The sequence below is a fragment of the Aythya fuligula genome, chromosome 6 (genome assembly GCF_009819795.1).
Source record: "Aythya fuligula isolate bAytFul2 chromosome 6, bAytFul2.pri, whole genome shotgun sequence".
NCBI classification, from domain to species: Eukaryota; Metazoa; Chordata; class Aves; order Anseriformes; family Anatidae; genus Aythya; species Aythya fuligula.
This window is the reverse complement of record NC_045564.1, coordinates 28,363,294-28,383,729: the sequence shown is the minus strand read 5'-3', so window position 1 is coordinate 28,383,729 and position 20,436 is coordinate 28,363,294. Positions and strand designations below refer to the sequence as shown.

The 20,436-nt window shown below is 37.5% G+C and overlaps 1 protein-coding gene across 1 annotated transcript in view; it reads left to right on the top strand.

The window, feature by feature from the left end:
* The window catches only part of THSD7B (thrombospondin type 1 domain containing 7B), a 316,331-nt gene that overhangs the window by 180,409 nt on the left and 115,486 nt on the right, over positions 1 to 20,436 (top strand). Inside the window, exons 12-13 of the mRNA XM_032190608.1 lie at positions 4,383 to 4,515; positions 5,612 to 5,715. Of these exons, the coding sequence (XP_032046499.1) occupies positions 4,383 to 4,515; positions 5,612 to 5,715 (237 nt within the window). The remainder of the gene's footprint in view (positions 1 to 4,382; positions 4,516 to 5,611; positions 5,716 to 20,436) is intronic.

Sequence of the window (20,436 nt, the reverse complement as noted above, 5' to 3'; positions counted from 1 at the left end):
ATCTGCCACTGTCAGTTCTCATAAATACTCAACCAGAGTTGGTCAAACTTAGGCTTATGCTTTCAAAAACTCTTATCTGCACAAAAATACTGGATACAGATCTGATTTTGGCAAATAAAATCTTGGAGAGTCTGTCCCATTTATTTGTGTACTTGAAGACTGGTGCCGACAAGTCTGTCCCCTTCCCTCCAGTCAGGAGCAAAAAGGATGAAGCTGAATGCTTCCTGTAAAAGCTGGGGCAGCAATTCCATCAAGAGAAAGCCAGGCCTTAGAGTAGTGAGCAAGAAATTTGTACCTCATCTGACAGTGGGAATCCACCTCTCCAAGCCCTGAGCAGTGTGCCAGGGAAGTCGTGGGGGTCAGATGGAGAAGAGGTGAAGATGCGATAGCAAAGGAGGAATTAAAAGAATAGATTGATAGGAGGAGTCATATGAGTCTTTGTGTAAGAAGAGACCGGAGGTGGTGGGACAGGAAGATGGGAATAGAAGCAGAGGTAAGACACCCCCAAAACTGTCAAACACCATTATCTGAATTGCAGAGTCAAAGACATACAAGTTGACTGTTTTGAGATCCTGGGGCTTGATTTTTTAGGAGGGCAAACAGTCATAACCTTACTTGAAATCAGCTAAAGTTTGGTTTTAAATGTATAGTCCTACATAACGTTAATACTTTGGAAAATCAAGCTATAACAATCTTAAATGAGATATAAAAATTGCGATCAGTAACATTTGTAAAGAAAGCTATAGAAAAGCCAATGAGGAAATTCAATTTTGAAAATGGGGTTTGAGTAATGTGCAATAAATGTTGAGGATAATTTAGTTTCTTGAGGTAGAGAAAATTACTATGGGAAGCTCATTTGGATTTGGTACTGATTAATCGGAAGGAAATGGCTAAGATTCTAATGGTGATAGACAATTTGAATTAAAGTCATCACAAAGAAATAGAGTTCATGATTCTTTGGAGAAGGGAAAACTAGCAATATCAGCAGGACAACTTTAAAAAAAAACAAATTTCAACAAACTCAGCAAATTGCCTGCTACACCTCTGCAGAACATGTTCTATGCAGCCAGGAATGAGGAAGGTCTGGAACGTACCAAGAAAGACCAAAGGTCTCGAGCCCAACTGCACTCTACTTTGCCACTTTCTATCCTGAAACCATTACAATAGCTAGTAGGGCCAGGAGCACAGGGAAACAAGGTGTGCATAGGCCTGTATATGACTTGTGTGTTCAAGCTTTAACATGTGAAGAGAAAACATCTGTTTTTACCTCTTCTCATCATCAGAATTGTTCAGGATCTTGATTCTTTTTTGATTGCCAAATTGTTGTGCAAAAATTAGAAACAAACGTATAACTGAGTGTGAATTTAAAGGAATGCCCAAAAGCATAGTACCTGAATCAAGAATGCAGATTAAGTTATAGAAGAATATTAGGTTTCAAAATAGATTGGATAACAGAAATAAATTCAAAGTAAGTAGAAGCCAAATGAAATACATATCCATTACTTACAGAGAAATGAGGAAAACACAAAACAGGGAATGTGCAATGCTGCTGTTGTTTCCTGTCTGCAACCAGGAGAGGAATGGACTAAAGAATAAATATTTCAATAAATTTGTTGTTTCCATGTCACTAGGGCTGTGTGAATAGAGAAAGAAGTAATAAGTAATGTCAGAGCATCTGGCTACTGTCTTCTGGGTGAGAAATTGCTAAGTCCTAGAGAACTAAATAAAATGCAAGCAATCTCCCCCACCCCAAACAAACAAACAAAAACAACAACAAAAGAAAGGTCAAGGAAATCAAGGAAATTATAGATTACTCATCCTAACTTCATTATATAGAAAGAAAAAAAAAAACAAAAAAACAACAAGAATTAGTTATTACTTGAGATGTAAACATTTTAAGAATAAGATTATGATAAACTGGCCAGTGTGGATTTGTTGAGAACAAATCATGCCCAGTAAATTTAATCTCCTCTTTCAACAGCATTCCTGCACTAACTAAGGGAAGCAGTAGATTTTTGACACATGAAACTTTTATCAGAAAGCTAAAGAACAGTGACTCGAATTAAGTCACTGTAAATGGGTATTCAGCTGCTTGAAAAATGTCTCAGTGAAGATCACTGTGAATAAAGTCTGGCTTCCTCTCCTTTACTGTCCCCCGTTGGGTATATTGATACAATTCCCCTAGCTGCCTTCTCTCCGTGTTGAGCAGTCCCAGCTCTCCCAGTCTCTTCCTGTGTGTCAGACACTTCAGTCTCTGCATCATCTTTGTGGCTGTTCACTGAACTCACTCCAGTACATCCACATCCTTCTTATCCTGTGAAGTCCAGAACTGGACACAGCACCCAGATGGCTCACCAGTGCTCAGGAGAGGGAAAGGATCCATTGACCTGCTGACACTGCAGCCCAGGATGCTGTCACCCTTTGCTGCAAACGCACATAGCTGCCTCATCATTAACGTGTCTGTCAGGACACCTTGGTCCTTCTCTGCAAAGCTGCTTCTAATCGGTTGGTTGACAGATACCACCACTCTTCAGGATCAAACTGGAATGTGAGCCAAGGAGAGTTCAACAGAAAACTGTTCTTGTCCCAATTCTATTTGGTATTTGTCTGAACAATTCATCTGTCTGAGTAATAGCATTAGTGGATGGTGCTGAGCTGAAGGAGGTAGCAAATAAAATATATTAAGTGATACTGAAATCTTTGAGAAATTTTTCAAAATATGACTTGGGAAGGAAAAATCAATTGCACGAAGACAGAATGGGAAGTAAAGACATCAGTACTGTCTCAGGCAACTCTGGAGATACTACAGACTACAAAACGAATGAAAGTCAACAGTTTGAAATGCTATAACTTGTGTTGGGCTTGTTAAATTCAATGGATGTGTGTGTATACCACTGAAGGTATTGGTGTGCTGTGCACTGGTGAGGCTGCAGGTGGGATTCCTTGAGCACTACATTGTAGGAAGGGGATCAGTCAGAGATGACTGAATAGCACCTATGAAGAACTCGGTTTGCTTGGTTTAGAGAAGACTTAGAGTGGATACAAGCCCCTAGCATTTCATAAAGACTATCTATTCATCAGACAATGGGAATAACATTTGTTATGTCTAGTGCACAGAAGATTAAAAAAAGCTTGGCTTGATTTATAGAAGGGATGATTTGTATTCGATTATAGGAAAAGGTTCTCCACAAGTAGTGGGCCCGTCATCTGAAAGGAGACTGTAGGAAGCTGTAGGGCTGCTTTGGGTGGTGGATGTGAAAGTACTAGGAGGGGGATTGCCCTGGGTGTGCTTACCTTGCCTCAGGGTAGGGTACTGGGGTGAGCAACCTTTGGTGCCTCCCGCCAAGCCCTTCTGTAGTGATTGCACACTGATAGCAGTGATAGCACACGTGTGAGTGAAGGCTTGTATAACTGATATTTTTGGAGCCAAACATTTTCATTGGACCTGTACTTGCACTTTGTGTCCATGGCGTGATGTTTCTCTTCTGCTCTAAAGCACTGTGATCTTGCTGCTGCAGCCTTGTCCTTATCTTGGGCTCAAACATAATTCTCATGTAACATTCTCATGTAAATTACAGACCACTATTCACTCTTAGACAAATCCAATGAAGTCCAATGTCATAAGACAGGTTTTTCTGGCCTGGAATATTTAAGTTCTATTGAGACCCCTTTTCTGTTTTGCAGTTGCTGATGTACACAGCAGTTACACCAGCTCTCAGATACTACATGTACGTCCCTCTTACACAGTCAAGGATTGTGTTTGCTTTAGCTCTCAGGTCACACTGGTGTAAATCCTTGCCTTGTCTCTTGAACTGCATTCTGTACCTCAGATTGTGAACTGTGTTTCCAGATGCATTGACCTGGTGCATAATTCAGGCTAAGCAGAGAATTAGCCTCTGTTGGTTGCGATAGTTTTCTTATCAGGAAGTTATCACCTATAATTTCTAGACACAGACAGATGGAAGCAGCCTGAGACCACCAGAATATGTTTTCAAGAACAAAATCTTCCATTGTAACAGGTTTCTTTTTCTTTTTTTTTTTTTTTTTTTTTTTTTTTTTTTCCCTTGCTCAGGTGTTTAAGCATTCGCTCATAGCTATTTTCTTGTCTGATTTGATGTTCTGTAAAAAAGCCATTTCTGATGCATCTCTTAAGCTGTTAAATTATCAACCTTCCAGGTGCTGCTCTGCTGAACTATTTGTAATTTTAAAGCTTTTGATCCAATGTACCATTCCCTCGCTTCTTTGTCAGGGGTCATGAGAGCCAGAGGGCTCACAATTTCAGAATATAAATGTAACGCGAGGATGTTTTTATCCAAGACAGCTAGATCACTAACAGAGGTTGCCAACTGTGTCTGGAAACCATTTTTTTCTTTGTTTTACAGGCAATGCTACAGCAGTTAAGCAATCCCGGTATAGGATTATCATTCAGGATGCTGCCAATGGGGGACATGCATGCCCAGACACCTTGTATGAAGAAAGAGAATGTGAAGATATTCCCATCTGTCCAGTGTATAGGTAAAAAAGATTAGCTTTGAATCAGTTTCTTGCTAGTGGGTTTCCAGTTCTCTAGAAAGTAATCTTGTTGGATCATCCTGCACAATTTTCACTGGAAAATGACATAGAGCTGGAAAATGTGAGGTTATAATAATAACACGATTAGTAATAACAATACGTAAATAGTAATTTTTGCAAAATACGTAAAAGTAGAGATCAAGTTGGAGTTTTGAAATTATCTGGCTTCATCAGAATGAGCACCAACAGACACAGCTCCTGAAAATGGTAACTTCAGGGTCTGAAGTGTTTAAGGATAGTTTTACTGGGAACTCCCCCCTCAAAGTACCTAAAAATCAATGCAAGCTATTTTGGTACCACAGGCACTCAACTGCCTTAATCATAATTGTATGCTTATTGCAGAAACAGTCTTCTCCCCTGATGCTCTCACTCCAGTGAATAATATGCACTTTAAAAATTTCTGATTAGACAAATAGTACAATAGGGCAATTACTCACCACTCTCATTAAAATTCTATGACCCATCTGTTATACAATGTTAGTAAATAGAAATGTATTATATCTATGCATATAAATCTTCAAACCACACATCCAGTAGCACATAGACTCAGAGCAGAGCAGGCAACTGAACATGGGGACAAAGCAGGAGCCGAAACATTCAGCTCTGCATGGCACTGTACTGCACAGCACTATAGAAAGCTACTGTCTTGCATTCCTGGCTGACACACATCATGGCACAGAAAGCAGCAGATTGTGTAAAGCATCAGACATGTGAGAATGGGGTTGCAGGAAGAGAGTCTGATTTCAAAGCTCACTGAATCTGTTGTTTATTTTGTGACTTTGAGTTACACCCCCAAGAAATAAAAGGAAATATGGTGGAAGGATGGTGTGGCTTTCTAGAAGGTGAGCCTTAAGTCTGAATTTCAGTTCACAATGCTTATTTCAGGTCTGATTAAAGCTTTTGTTGTTGTTGTTGCTGTTTTTCCTTGAGCCTCTGCAGTATATCATCATCTGTATCTCAGCTTTCAGAAGTTTTTGTCTGGATTTATGAATTGTTTTCCAATTTTAGCTACTTAAGTGTTGACCTTTTCGTCTCATAGGTGGAAGACCCATCGATGGAGTCACTGTATACTGGTACCAGATTCAGTGAGACAGGGTGTGCTGGGATATAATGAGGCGTGTGGACATGGTTTGCAGTCAAGGGGTAAGCTTTCTCCATGCAACCTCAAAATATTTAAGGCGATGGAGGGTGACATTTAAGAAGGGTCTTTACAATTTTACAGTAGCCCATTTGGAAACAGTGACTTCAAGGGTAAAATAAAGTGTTTTGGGAAGTGGATTCATTATATAGCTTTGCTGCTGTACTGAAAGCTAAAGTACCAGTAACATGATAGTTTACTAGGAGTACAGGGATGGCTTTATGCTGGGTATTCATGTATCCGTACAGTAAGTACCCTTGTTCTTCTGCCTAAAGATGAAGTATGTGGGCTTTGAAAGAACTATCTATCTATAGATCTCTGTGAAGTAATCCATTCTTGGCACTACAAATGGAAAGGATAATTTCCTCATGATTTTAAATTTTGCTAATAATTTGCCTGAGGCCTGATTTTTACTAGGACTATTTGAGGAGTTCAGTGTGGGTAAAGGCTTTGGGCTCCTGCCCTTTGTGTGATTAAGCACTTGGAAAATACAGTGATCCAATTGTCTGAACAAAAGCGTTAAGAAAAATTTCACTATTCAGAGTATGTGATTGGAGTCTGTAGCAGTTCCTGCAGATGGCTTGAGATGTGACTGTTATCAGTCTGCTGAAAAATCTAATAAAACCTTTAACAAAAGGTTATTTTTATTGAAAAAAGATTACTATACAGGTATGCTAACTGAAGAAACTTGACATAATAATTTACTCCTTCACAAGGTTAGAAACTATTCTTTAAAGATGAACTGAATTTCTTACATAATCTGGAAACAAAGGAAAAGAAAGAGAAGCCCTGACAGTATGTGGGCTGCATCTGAAAGAATAAATGTTTTAAACTACAATTCAAAGGAGTAAATAACTTTAGCTAGGTTTTGACCACAAGCCTATGCCTACGGTTTTCAAAGAGAACTCCGTAAATTGAGATGTCATAAAATGTATTTCTGAATCTCCATGTGAAGGGAAGGTAATCTTCAGTAAGTGCACGAACTTTTTATTAATCTTACTCTGACAGAATTTGAAGCATAATAGAAAAGTATTTTGCTTATTTTTGCTCTGTGGAGAGCTCTCCAGCAATTAAGGAGGCTATGTAGTGTTTTCGGGTAATCATGGGAAAGGAATCTCACAGCCTGGTGGGTTTAAGCAAATTTTGCTTCAGTGCCAGGTTCACTTTTTATAATTAGCTGAAGTTTTCACAACAGCTCCGATTTTCATAATTGCGTGATGTGATAGAACCAATCTGCTAGGCACTACTGAGGATGAATGAAGTTTCAGCAAAATGAGTTTTCAGATGAAATGCATGGAAGATTTTTGAGACATCTCAAAACAAGAAAACTCCTACAAACAAGAGGAGTGATGTCTGCGGAGCAGGCAGCTGAAACCAAGCTGCTAACTGATGAAGTCGCTTCTGAAAAACAAGCTGGTGGACTTTCGGTGATTCTGCACCTGATCTGTAAAAGTGTTTAGTAAGGGAAACTTTCAAAAATCTTATGTTTGAACCTTGTCTTGCTACCTGAACTTTTCAAGAGCAGTTAGCATGTGTGAAGAGGTGCTGTGTTAACAAACTGTCATGGAGTAGCCATTTAGACAAAGGTGGCACGTGCTTACACACCCTGCAGGATGTCTTCCAGCATGTAGACCTCAGCGCTGGAGGACTTCTGAATTTATCATTCTTCACTATGAAGGCAGCCTTTGGAGGTTTTTTGAAATAATATATGAGGCAAGTCCAGAGAGTTGGCTTTGTTCAACCTGGAAAATGGGAGTGGGGATGCAGTCACACTTCTTCCAGAAGGGCATAATAAAAAAACAGAAGAAACTATCGTAAGTTGTCCCAGATTGCTTAGGAAGGCTGCAGGTGCACTGGAGATGCTTAAAACTCAATTGAATAAGGACCTGAGCAATCTTTTCCAACTTTTAGGTCCATCCTTCTTTGAGAAGGCATTGGACCTCCAGATGTCCCTTCCACCCCAAATTATATAGTATGATTGTGTCAGTCTATAGAATTCTCTTGAGGATAAACTGTGCCATCAGTGTAAGAACTCTAGGTGTTATAGTTTTATGCTGTCCGTCAATATTCATGTATCCTACAACAGCTTGCATTTGAGGCATCACCAGTATTCTACACAGTAACTGGCTTGCATAGTGTGTCAGTCTTTAGCTAGTAAATGCTTATTCTTCAAAGAGTATTTATATGAATTTGCCCAACCTCTTTTTTACTATACAACAGCTATTACCCTTTTAGCACTGAAGATAATCAGGCACAGAACATCCACTTTAGAAATTTTTTTCTTTCATTGTCCATGTCCTGACTGTCATGTAAATAAGAGGATTTCAGTTTTCAGTGACTGTCAGGTCTGGCTAATTATAAAGGCATTGAATTAATATCAATTATTTCTAAAGAAAGAAAGTGTGTGTATGTGTATATGTTTAGAATATATTTAAAATATAACTGTGACTCTGATGAGGGAAAAGTAAGTCTGAAATGGCTTTCAAGCTCCATTCTTATGGCAGATTCTGAGATAGGTACTTACAGATCTTGTTCCACGAGTGCTTTCACTCAAATGGCACGTGTAACGTGCTGAAGATACTGGGATTTATTTGAGTAATGAACAGAATAGCCAAGGAGATGATGCCTCTCTGAAGCTGCAGTTTTCACAGCTTTATCTTGGAATGATGTTGCACTAATTAAAACAGCCTTTCATTTTGTGTATCACCTTCAGTAGACTAACTTATTCAGGAAACAGTCAGGCAGGTAAGAGGAAAATAGTGTTTAGAGCTAAGAAAAATACTTGTTATTTAAACTTCATTAAGGCATTATTTGCAAAAGAACGTGAGATGGGGCACTTGAGAATAAAACAGGGTAGGGATATTACTGTTGCTTGACAGTGACATAGACAACATTTCTAACAATAAATGAAGAGCTTTACAAGCTTTTCTATTGCTATATAGCTGTCATTTTCCTCGACAAGTGACTAATTTACTAGAAGGTGTCAAGACTGTGAGAAAATTGCTTCTGCTTCAGATGCCCTTTGGTGACTTTACTGTTCTCTGATGTTTGTGATGGAAGATCCTCCAGAAATGACCTCTCTCTTCAGTGCTGACATGATCAGCCATCTTAGACATTCACTTTTTTTGGGGGAAAAAATGTGTTGCTCATTACAAGGGATTGTTAACATTTAATTAGTGGATGGAAAGCCTGCTTTAAGCAAGTGTCTTTGAAGGCTGCTTCAAAAGCTATTGGATGAAGTAAATGGACATGTATTGAAGACCAGACTGATGTAATGAGGCTTGGCTTTAAAAAAATAGTCTTGGAAATACCTGACAACATGGTTATGAAAAAAGTAGTTACTTTCCAAAAGCAGGGAGAAGCTGCAGCAATGGAATATGTCATATCTTATTTTCTCCTGTTCCTGCCACATCTTAATAGTGATTCATTTGAGGGATTTGACCATATCTCTGCCCATTAAAAAAAGGGATATGTCCATCTCTGAGCTGTAAGTCCCAGTTGGAAGAATACAGAAGTGCAATGACATGAAGCAGAAAATTAACACAAAAGCAAATATTCTTAGAGAATAATTTATTGATTTGTGTACAGTAAAACAACAACAAAACCACCAATGCCATAATGAGAAACTACTACTCTGCTTTGGAAGAAGTGCACTCTCCCTGGCTAACCTGAGGTGACGGTGTGGACTAATACTGGATGGCCTCCTTGTGCATCTTAGAACATTTTTTTCTGGTATGCTGTACTGTCAGACCTTGTATGATGTATTTCTTTTGTCCATTAACAAGGTTGTAAATTCATACCACATCAGATTTGCTAAGATAGTTGTTGATATAGATATAATATATTTCAGTACAAAAGTTGATATATGAATTGGCAGTGAAAAATTGGGAATGCAGGAACCACTGGGCTCAAGGAATTTAGGATTCCTTTCTCCTTCATTGCAGGTTTCTGCAAACTCATTTGGAGTTTGCAGTTTGTAGTCAGTAGCTCCATCCAACATTAGCTTTGCCTGGTAGAACATTGGCAACTTGAGCCTTATTCTGGGTGATACTGAGGATTTGATAGGTTTGTCATTATATATTTCTATTTTTGTTTGTTTATTTTTCCTGATGGTGCTGGTCTAGGGACACAATGGTAATTGGTGGTTGCGGGGAAATGACTGGGAGTGTGGACTCGGGAGCACAGCAAGCAGAACGTGAGTGCTAGTGCTCTTGGCCAATATCATTGTCTGGAAGACACCTGCTTGTCAGCTGGTAGCACTGATAGCATATAGCTGAGGGAGAAATAATTACCAGGGTAAGGACAGGAGCTGGGTTTTGTTAGTGATGTATTTGAAAGGGTTTGTGAAGTGAAGTCTGTCTAGGATCAACATTCAGGGGTAGTCTTTCCAGGATGCTATCAGTTGCATCTCTGCAACTTCGCCAATGTAGCCATTCTGCATCATACTGCAAATTCATGCAGTACATGTTATCTGTATTTTTATTTCCTTGTCACTGATACTGCAATTTGCAGCTTACAAACACATGGGGAGTAATAAGGTGATAAGAAGCAACCAAAATAGAATAGATTTACTATTATTTGTTCTTGATAATCTGATTTCTTTCCTTGGCAAGGCGGCTTGCTGAGGGTTGGCAGTAAGGTAAGTGGGAAGCAGGACATATTTCCTTGACTTTAGGAAGACTTTGAGTCCAGTCCTACGTGATAGTCTCCCACAGGGTATTCAAGTTCAGAAATTCAAGTTGTATAAATTGGAGAATGCTCTGAAATCAGTACGACCTAGAGAAATGCACGATGAGGTGGTTGTGCAAAAAAAAATTTCAAAGCTCTGTTATCAGTTGTTTGCTGTCAACCAGGAAGGCTATTTCAAATGTCATCACACCCGCCACATGTACGCTTGGCTGTCTTCACTGTTTTCACTAACAGTGTGTATAATGAAATAGAGAGTACAAGTATAACACATCTGGGTAATCACAAATTGTAGGTTGTGAATACTTTGAACTGCAAGCCAAAAAATTCAAGTTGGATAAATTTGAGAATGTTCTGAAATCAGTGAAGTGAAATTTTCAGTAAAGAAAAAAATGTGTAGCAGTTACACTGTGTAGAAAGACAGGCAGCAGTGCTGCAGAGGTGAGTGTTGAACTGAGTTATGGACTATGAGTTAGTAGCATTATGCTGTTGTAAAAAAAAAAAAAAAAAAAAAAGGTACACATCATTAAATCATCTATGTCTTATATTTTATTTCTTATCTCCAGCCTCCTGAAATTGATTTTTCTAATTCCTAAAATAGAATATTTTAACAGGTAATCCTCACTTTTATTTCTGTTCAGTTATGTTTTCTGCCACTGTAAATGATGACAAACAATTAAGATCAAATACAAACATCAAACCTTTTCTTAATTAATTCTAATTCCTTGTTTATCAACAGAATCAAAATAGATTAGGAATTTTATTTTTCTTCCAAAATATCCCATTTTCATTCATCAGAAAAAAATAGTTATTTGTGAGTCTAAACTCTGGTGAATATTAGTGAATGATTTTAAATCTCTTGAATTTAATGAAATTTTATCCTTGATTTTACACTTGAAAATTATTTACAGTCTTTGTGAACTATGCATGAACTGTGCACAGGAATTCGGAATTCAAGAGATTTATCATGACAATATGGATGTTTTACTACGTAAATCTGGATTGTTTGTATCTAATTTCTACCAGTTTACCTTTATGATCTTTAAAGTATTTCCCAAAGTCTGTGTGTAATTCTGGATTTGATAGTTTCATACAAAAATGTGTGATTATGTTTCACAAAGAGGAAAACAAGGAAAAAATTGAGGAGGAGACATCAATACAAAATTAAAAAAAAAATCATTTGGAAAAGCTGTGTGTATGTATTCTTAGCCTTTCCTACAGTAGCAGAGTGAGGAAAGTTTCTGCTCACAGGCAGGTTTTTGATGGGATGTATTTGAGTTTGGGCTCAAATAGAGCCAAATTGGGTTAGAATTGACCAGTAGCAGAGAGGAAAGGGCAGATGTCGACTAGGTGAGATGCGGTGGATAAATCACTCTGAGCATTTGTGGCTGACTGAGATTTCTGCAGTTTAATTTTGAGATTTAACATTACCTACTTGTGTAGAGATTGTCCTGAGCCCCTTTCTGAAATCCTGATGACTTAGCTGAATTGTCTGTGTAAATATTTGCATGGCTTTTTTGATGGCTGCAGCAGGTAAAGTAATAGTTTGGGGAATTGAAATTAGTCCATGTATTGTATCACATCCCACTGATTTCCAGGTCATGTTTTCTTGTAGACCAATTTTTTTTTTACTTTGGACTCAGTTGATAGGACAATGGGTAAAAAGATTGATACCGATTTTCCAGTGACAAGTTGCTGACAAGAGAATGATAGTGGACTACTCTCCTTTTTTATGGGAGATGTCAGCAGACATCATAAGACACTTAAAACACTGCTACAATATTTCAGTCTGGGTCTGGTCCAGCTTCTATCTCAGGTATATCTACTGTAAGAGTATTTCACGGGCAGTAGGAGAATTGGCATGACCTTACTTTATAGATGCTAACTAATAGCAAGAGAGACTCCAACTCATTCTGTCACTGTAGCCTTATGCCAGCAAAACATAAAAACTAAGGAGGCTCTTATGAGAATTTGTCCTGACAGTAATCTACAGTGCAACATTTTATCCAAAGGCAATTCAGTATTCTGTAGACTTTCCATAAAATAAAGATGATGAAATCTGCGTCAGATAAATTATATGTATTTGATTTCCTTCAAAAATAGGACAATATATTCTACTCTATACAAGAAAACAAGTAGGCTTTCTAGCTTAACTCTGCACTGTTCTTATCTGATAAACAAAACAGGAACATCAGCATCTTAGTACCACACGCAGCATTTATTTTCTGGGAAAAAAAAAAAAAAAAAAAAAAAAGTCTTGATAAGTAGAAGTCTTTTGAAGCCAGAAGGCATAAACACTGAAAATGTATATTACAAGCATGTACCAACAGAGGGATTGTTAAAAGATCAAAATAATGAGAAGTAAAGCAGAGGAACATCAAAGCTTTCCAGGCTATGTATTTCTGCCTTGATTAGGAGGAAGGAGGGAAGAAGGGGGAAAAGAAGGCTTTAGATCAATAGGAAGTGGCCCAATCACCTCAAAGTCAAAGGCAGCACCATTCAAATGTGTACAATTTACAAGAATTGCTAGAGCATCTCAATCATAAAAGTCCCAAATGATCTGACAGCACTCACACCATATTTAGCAGGTACACATAAAGAGTCAAGATCATCTTATCTGAAGGAAACTCCTTTTAAAATGTAAGGGTAGATAGATTTTCATTTTGTCTTTCATCCCTCTGATTAAGTTCTGCTCTCTTTGGTCCTCCTAAGATTTCTTTCATCTAGTGTGTAGTCTCTATGATCTAAGAAACTATCTTTGGTGAAAGTCATTTTTGGGGTCCGTTTTTTAAATGATGAATTGTCATTAAACAGAGTATAGCAGATGAAAGTGGTCCAAGGAGAACCAAACTGTGCTGAGACTTACTCAGGAGGATGAAAGACATAATGAGAGACATAATGAAGAGCAATCTCTTCCTCCAACTGGAGACAGGCCCTTCCAATTACAACTTGTTTTAGCATCATCTTCCATTGATTTAAAATTCAGGCTATGAACTGTTGATTCAGACTTTTTGTACAAACCCGAGAAACTTCTATTATATCAACAGTAGGCCTGGGTGGTCACACTTCTTGTTTTGTGCAGAGGGTGTTATAAATTATAACTGAAACCTTTCTGTGACCATGGATTGTTTGTAAGTAGACCTGATTGTGCAGCTTTGTCTGCTACTTTTCAAAAATACAGGAGCCATTTTGCTCTAAAACTCTGTGTTTTGATGACTTAGAACCTGAAACAAGAGGGTTTATAATCCTTCATATTTTATATGAGTTCATGTAACTGTCACTGTAACTAGTTATAAATATATAGTTATATATATATATTTTTTTTTTCCCATGTTCCTTTTGCCTCTTCTGTGTCTAGTATACTGTAGTTCTATGAATTAACCCTGCAGTGTGTAAACCATTTCACTTTATTGGTGATTTTCAATTAAATTGAATTATCCTTTGTTCATGAGACAATTGAGTCTATTTTGGTCACTTTTGTGTTTGCTGTTTTATACAGCACTTTCATGTCCCTCTTGCTCACATCCATGCTGTAGACAGTCCCATTCCGTACTGATATAGATCTACTTTTGATTTTATAATTTTTTAATTTCCTTCTTGTTATGCTTATGCTGTTTACAAATCCAAAGATAGTTCATGCTAAAGCCATTCTGGTTCACAGGAAAATTGTTAAAAATTCATCTGAGCTGCCCATGATAAGATCCACCTTCTCTGGAAATGGCCTGAAGGAGAACTTTTCTTCAAATAGGCTCTTTAAACTGGAGACCTTAAAGCATGACCAAAAAATAAGTAAGTTTATTAAAAAGCTTTTATACTCCTGGTTGTTGGAAAAACATTAGAGATGCTTTTCTCTGAGCCATTACCACAATAATGTCATCTTGTCCATAATGATCTCAGTCAAGTAGAATAACAAGTTCTACAAATTCTGGAGACATTATGTGGGAGGATAAAGACAGGATATGTATTCTTACAGCATGGTGGTACACAAGATACTTAGTTTGGTATTTATTTTACCTAGTTGAAGAAATGGTTGGTTCTGGGTTGAAATGCTGATGCTACTTATGTCAATGAAATATTAGAGGACTTTGTCAATTTTGTGGGAAACAAAACAAAAAGTAAGCAAAAACCAACCAACCAACCAATAAACAAACAAGCAAGCAAACAAACAACCCAACTATTGGTGAAAGGAAAAATAGAGACGTTGAAAGGAATGGAAAATTCTGTTCTTGGCAGATATTGTTTGTTGTTACGCTGCTAAAGTTTGCCCTGTCTAAGGACTTTTTGTTAGAGAAGCTGAGTAAAAGTTGCATTTTGCATTTTTCCTTGTTCTACATCAGTTAGGAAACACTTATTAGAAATTACTGACAGATTTCTTTAAATAATTAAACTATGGTATTGAACATGAATATTAGAATCCTAAATGACAGAGCTCATCAGTGTCGCATACTGTAAATCTTCAAGCACAAGATATGTTAATAGTGGCATGCCACAAAGGTGCAAAATGAATCCTGATGTCATGTTCATTAAATGTGGACTTGTATATTTATGTTACTCCAACTGAAATTGAGGTTTTAGACATGAATTTTTCAGTTTCAGAATACATGAATAACCATGGCTTAAACTGCCTTTCAAAAATCCCACAACCTTACTGTCAAACAGGTGCAGTAAAATGGCAGTATGGTAACTGGAAGTGACGAGAATACTTACGAAATGCCTGTACTTATGCAAATACTTCAAGTAACTGTGAAGTGGTCAGTATTTCCTACATTTTCTTTACACATCCAGTGCTGCTCTTTTTTCTTGGCACCATTTCTAAAGATGTTCACGTCACTATGTTCTGCCTGCCCTGGAAAGAAAATTAATTGATATATCCTTTTTTTTTTTTTTTTTTTTTTTTTTTTTTTAATAGCCTTTCTATATTAGGAAGAAATAGTGGTTTCTAGCACATAGAGAATATCCATTGGGATAGAAGTTTTCTTTAATGTTCAAAAATATATTAAAAAAAATCTAAGCACTTTCCAAAGCTGTTTGATTATTGCAGCATTAATGCTTCTGAGCATTCTTCCTGTTCAAAACAGCCCCTTCTTCCCTTTCATTAACAGTATTGTCATTGAACTGCTTCTCAAAGGATTCAGAAGAAGATTCAGTCTTCCTTATATTATAATAAATCAAAAGAAACTTCATCCAAAAAATTGGAATTCCACTGGAATAAAATTACTACACAAGAAAAAGCCATCTCTATATTTTGATGGCAATAGATAGTAATGAAAAAATGTCATCTCCTAACAAAGATTTTTCTAAAGTCAATTTTTTTTTCCTGGCAGCCACTGGTTTTGCCTAGTGCGTGAAGCATTGATTAAAGGATTTCTGATATTGGCTTTGTGAAATAAGGAAGGTATGGAATAATATATTCTGATATTTTACAGGTTTTTCCCAAAGTAGGGTATTTTGTAATGTCAAATTTGGATCTCGAATGTGAAGCCCTGTAGGAAATGTGACTTCCTACCACTTTTCTGGGCAATTCTAACATCAGTACTGTCATTCCTTTTTGACAGTCCCCAGACCTGTGATCATATATTTATTTTCTTTGATATGTACCCCAAGGTGATGGAAATTTCTTCGAGTTATCTCTTTTCTGCTATCTCTTGGATATTAACTTTCTGTATCTTTGTTTCTATCCCAGTGTTTGTGTTGGCAAAAGAAACGCTTGAACTAGAGCTATGCTATATGAGGGAATCTAACCAACCTATTAAAATGTAATAGGCTTGTCGGAGGCCATCTACTTCAGCATTTGTTTAATCCAGGGTGAAGTAGATCAGCATGTCCTCAAGGGATGTATTACGTGACAGAGCAGCACTCCCAACTGCTGCCGTGTGATAAGAATATATGGGCTTCCATAGCCTTTGCCCTTGCTGACCACGAGCCTTCACTGCTGGCTTATTTTGTTCCTTTTGCTCTGAGAGGATATCTTAATAATAGGTACTTATTAATAAAATTTGAGAAAATCAAGCATGATTTGGTCTGTAGTACTGAGCAAATAATGTGTAGACATTAACTGCTGACAGGGCCTGAAGGATTTAACTCTTCTGTTGCATTCTGACCCCATAGCTTGTGATGTGGTCTTTACACACATCATCTCTGGGGTACATTGGGACATTTATTTCATTCATCGAGGCAAATCAGACGTACTCTGTTTGTGAGAAGTTGCTTTGACCAGCAGGCGCTTTTCAGTTCCACTTTGAAATGATCAGGTAATGGAGCACACAAAATTCACTGCCTGCAAGATGGATGGGTTTTGTGCAGGCTGCATTGCTGGTGAAGTTGCATGTGAACAAACCTCCAAACAAACGGGAAATACATTTGTGCTTTAAAATAAATAGATATCTTCAGCGCGTAGTTTCACGGAGTATAAATTTTCATGTAATCTAAGCACATCTGCTCATAATAATTAACTTCTGTGGCATATGAAAGGAAAAGCTACATCAGCTCTCTGGTATGATGAGATGGATTGCTTGCTGTCTGTTCATCATAATGATTAATTGTAGCATTTATATGAAAATGGCTGCTCTTTATTCATTTTTGTTTTTAGATCATGTACCTTGCTTTTTTTTAAATCTTATTTAAATGTAAATACTCTGAAAATCCTGTATGAAAGCATAAACTTTCCAATTTTAAGTGCTTTGATGAGAAACCAGGCAAAAATGTGTCTCTGCTTAAATTGCCTTATCTGAAGACTTTGAAAGATGCCTGTCTTCCTAGTTACATGAATTTCACAGGTAAACGTAAATATAAAAAACAGTAACCATGAAAGAAATCTAGAAGGACTATGGAATTTCAGTTAATTCCGAGGGCTGATGTTTCCAAGAGGCAAACTTAATAATACTGAAACATAACAGCAGTTTGCAGTGGGTCCTTTGGTTTTCAAAGTATTAAATATTTACAGTGAGGAAAATAATAACCTGTTGCCCTTCCAAAAATTACATAGAATTAATTTATGGGCTGTAGTATAGAAAATTTGAGTACGTGCTTTGTTGAATGTAAGCTTTCACATGTGCAGTGAAAGAAGTGATGGATGTATGAGTACAGCTATCAAGTAATGCTGGCCTGTCAAGTAGTTTGATCAGGGGACACAAACGATCCTATTGTATTTACTCCCAGTGCAGTCATCATCTTCTTCCATTACTTGAAAACAAGTTAATAAATGTTGTACAGGTAATCCCTGCTCTGGTTCCATTATTACTGTGTTTTGAAGTCTCAATTTTTTTTTTCTTTATTGATAAGGTGATTCCACACCTGTCAGTGCAGTGCTCTGGATAAGCAATATGCCTCCTTCGCACACAGCATCTCTGCAGTCAGCAGCAAAACTCATGGCGTTTCCTTGAACAGAAACCCTACTCTAACTTCTGTCCAGAAGCGTTAACACCAGCAAATAACAGCTGGTGAACAAAAGCATCAAGGTGTGGAATTGGTCTGTCTGCCCTGCAGTGCTGACATGCAGTGCCATGTGAGGACTCCTAGACCCTCATATAGCAACTACATAAAGAAAACCTTTAGAAATCTCTGGCTAACCTATTTTATTTTTTTTTTTCTTGTGGGTATAAAGATGAAGGAGGTCACTCACAAGTTTTTACCAGTGTTCAGTTTGTACACTAAGAATTGTGTAATCAAAAGAAATGATGTGTGGAGAGCATTTATTGAGTGAAAGTCTAAAACTCAGGTAAAGTTGCAGTAGGTGTGAACAGAATTTAGCTTACAATTTAAAAATCTTTCTAGGTTGCTCAAATCATATTGATTAAATGATAAACAAAGTACTTGAAATCTCATGGTGAATGGCATAAGATCCCCGATCAAATTATACTGCAAACAGAGCACTGTAAAGGAAAACATCTTCCCCAGTTAGTTATGTCTTTTTTTTTTTTAAGGATTTCTTATTAAAAATTCCATCCCAAGATTTTCTCAGAAGATAAACTAAACTCAACAAAGAAGTTAATGCAAAAATAAACTATTGCAAGGCATCAACAAACAGATACAGTAAGCAAATAAGCAATTTGTAGATAGAGAGTCAACATCACATGAAATGTTTATAAAGGTAATATTTAAGATCTCATAAAATCAAATTGTATTCAGATACAATAACAAAAGTCAGTAATAAAACAGCGGTGAATCAGGTCCAGAGAGAATCATAAAGCAAAAGGCTGTGTTCTGTTTCAGAGTTTTTTAGTGCTAAGCATACTATATATTTTTATGGCAACTCCACCCAATCTTTGCTTACCCAGTTACTCAATGTCGAGTGTGTGCATACAAATCAGACTGCTAAAGGCATGTGCTTTTTGATGCACTATAATTTAATTATTAAGAAAGCCATTTGGATGTCATTTAGGATTCATGGTGCTGAACATTTTTAGGATTTTGTCCTCAAGGAAATAAGCTATTTCCTGTAGTAGTTTCAAACCACAGCATATGTAATGCTGTGTGTATAATGAGTGATCAGGGAAAATACTATGGAGCGAGGAGGGAGGTTAGGAGGAACTGGAGAGCTGTGTTTCCTTACAGCTCAGGAAATCCTGACTGCAGAGTCCTGGATTTTCTTTACATTTTACATGCACATTTACATACGCTTTACATGCAGCAGCTCTGCTGCATTTGGAGTCTTCTGGAAGTGCATCATTAAGGTTGTTAATGAAAATTTGAATTAATAATTTATTCCATCTTAATAGTGAACCATTAGGAACTACAGTCTCTACACAGTCTTCCTGCTAGTTTTTCTTCTACTCTCTACTTGCTTGCACAAAATTTTAGTTCCCTTTCCTTACCTTTATTTTTGTGTATTTCTATACCCCTTACCTTAAAATAAGTAAAATAACAGCACTGATACAGGCTAGTAGTGTTTCATGGCAAGTTGCACGTCCTCCATGAGATCTCAAAGATTCTCATCAAGTCTTTAAGTTTGCTAGAGCAAGGATTTCATTAGGATCTCCAATTTCAAAATACCTGGTTTAGCCTAGAAAGCTTTTTCCCTTGTAGAGGCCTCAGATTTTAATTTTGTTTTAGCTGCTAATTGTCACACTTGCAGGACTGCAGCTGATATGCTCGTTGAAGTGGGGGGCAAACTTTTTTTGGGCCTCTTTTTTTGCCAGGTGGGGCGGGAGGGCTGGAGGGTGTCTTGTCTGTCTCTACATTTACAGAAGGATCCTTTGTTACCTTTACTGCCCTTTGCTCATTGTGAATTATGTATGCTTGTGCTGCAGTCATCTTCTAATCCTCAGGAACTTGACCTAGTTTCCACCTTTCTTTGAGGGCACTGAATAGCTTTTGACTGAGCTTAGCTGAACTTTCTTGCTCCTGCTTATCCGTGGCTATGCCCGGTTCCTAATGAGACAGCTTTCACTTTGCCATTTGTTGTTTTTATAAGCTGCAACTTCCTATAGTTTTTTTTTTTTTTTTTTTTTTTTCCTGCCAGCCCAGCCTCTCAGGACACCTCCCGTACCTTTAATAAATTTATATGAATGTATTCATCCACCTACCCATCCAAGCTGTTGTTACCTGTGTAATTTTATGGTCATTCTCTTTCATCCTCCCTCTACCCTGCTGTTTTGCATGGATTCCTCCTCATGGCGTATGATCTCGCTGAGTAGACTTTACTCTGTGTCCTGCCCCCAAAACACCAAATTTTGCCAAATTCACCAGATCAGTCTCTGAATTCTGTGGACTTTCTGAGCTGTTCTGTGTTCCTGTAGCACCAGGTGGTGTGCCATGGATGGGTCCTGCTGCTTGCTCGCAAGTTCACCTCATTTAAGGCCCTTTGCCCAACACTGCATATATTCCTTTCCAATTGAACCATTGCCTGGGTAAACTACATGAATTTGCCTGTCAAGTTTTGGCTCTGTCAGGGTTTCACTCAAAGAAGTATGTAATGTGATAATAATATGAGAAGTAAAAATTATCAGTCTGTTTTTTAAGACTTTGTTGAGTACATATAGAATTATTGTGAACCTTCAATTACACTTCCTAAAGTATAATGTAGTTATTGTGGAAGAAAA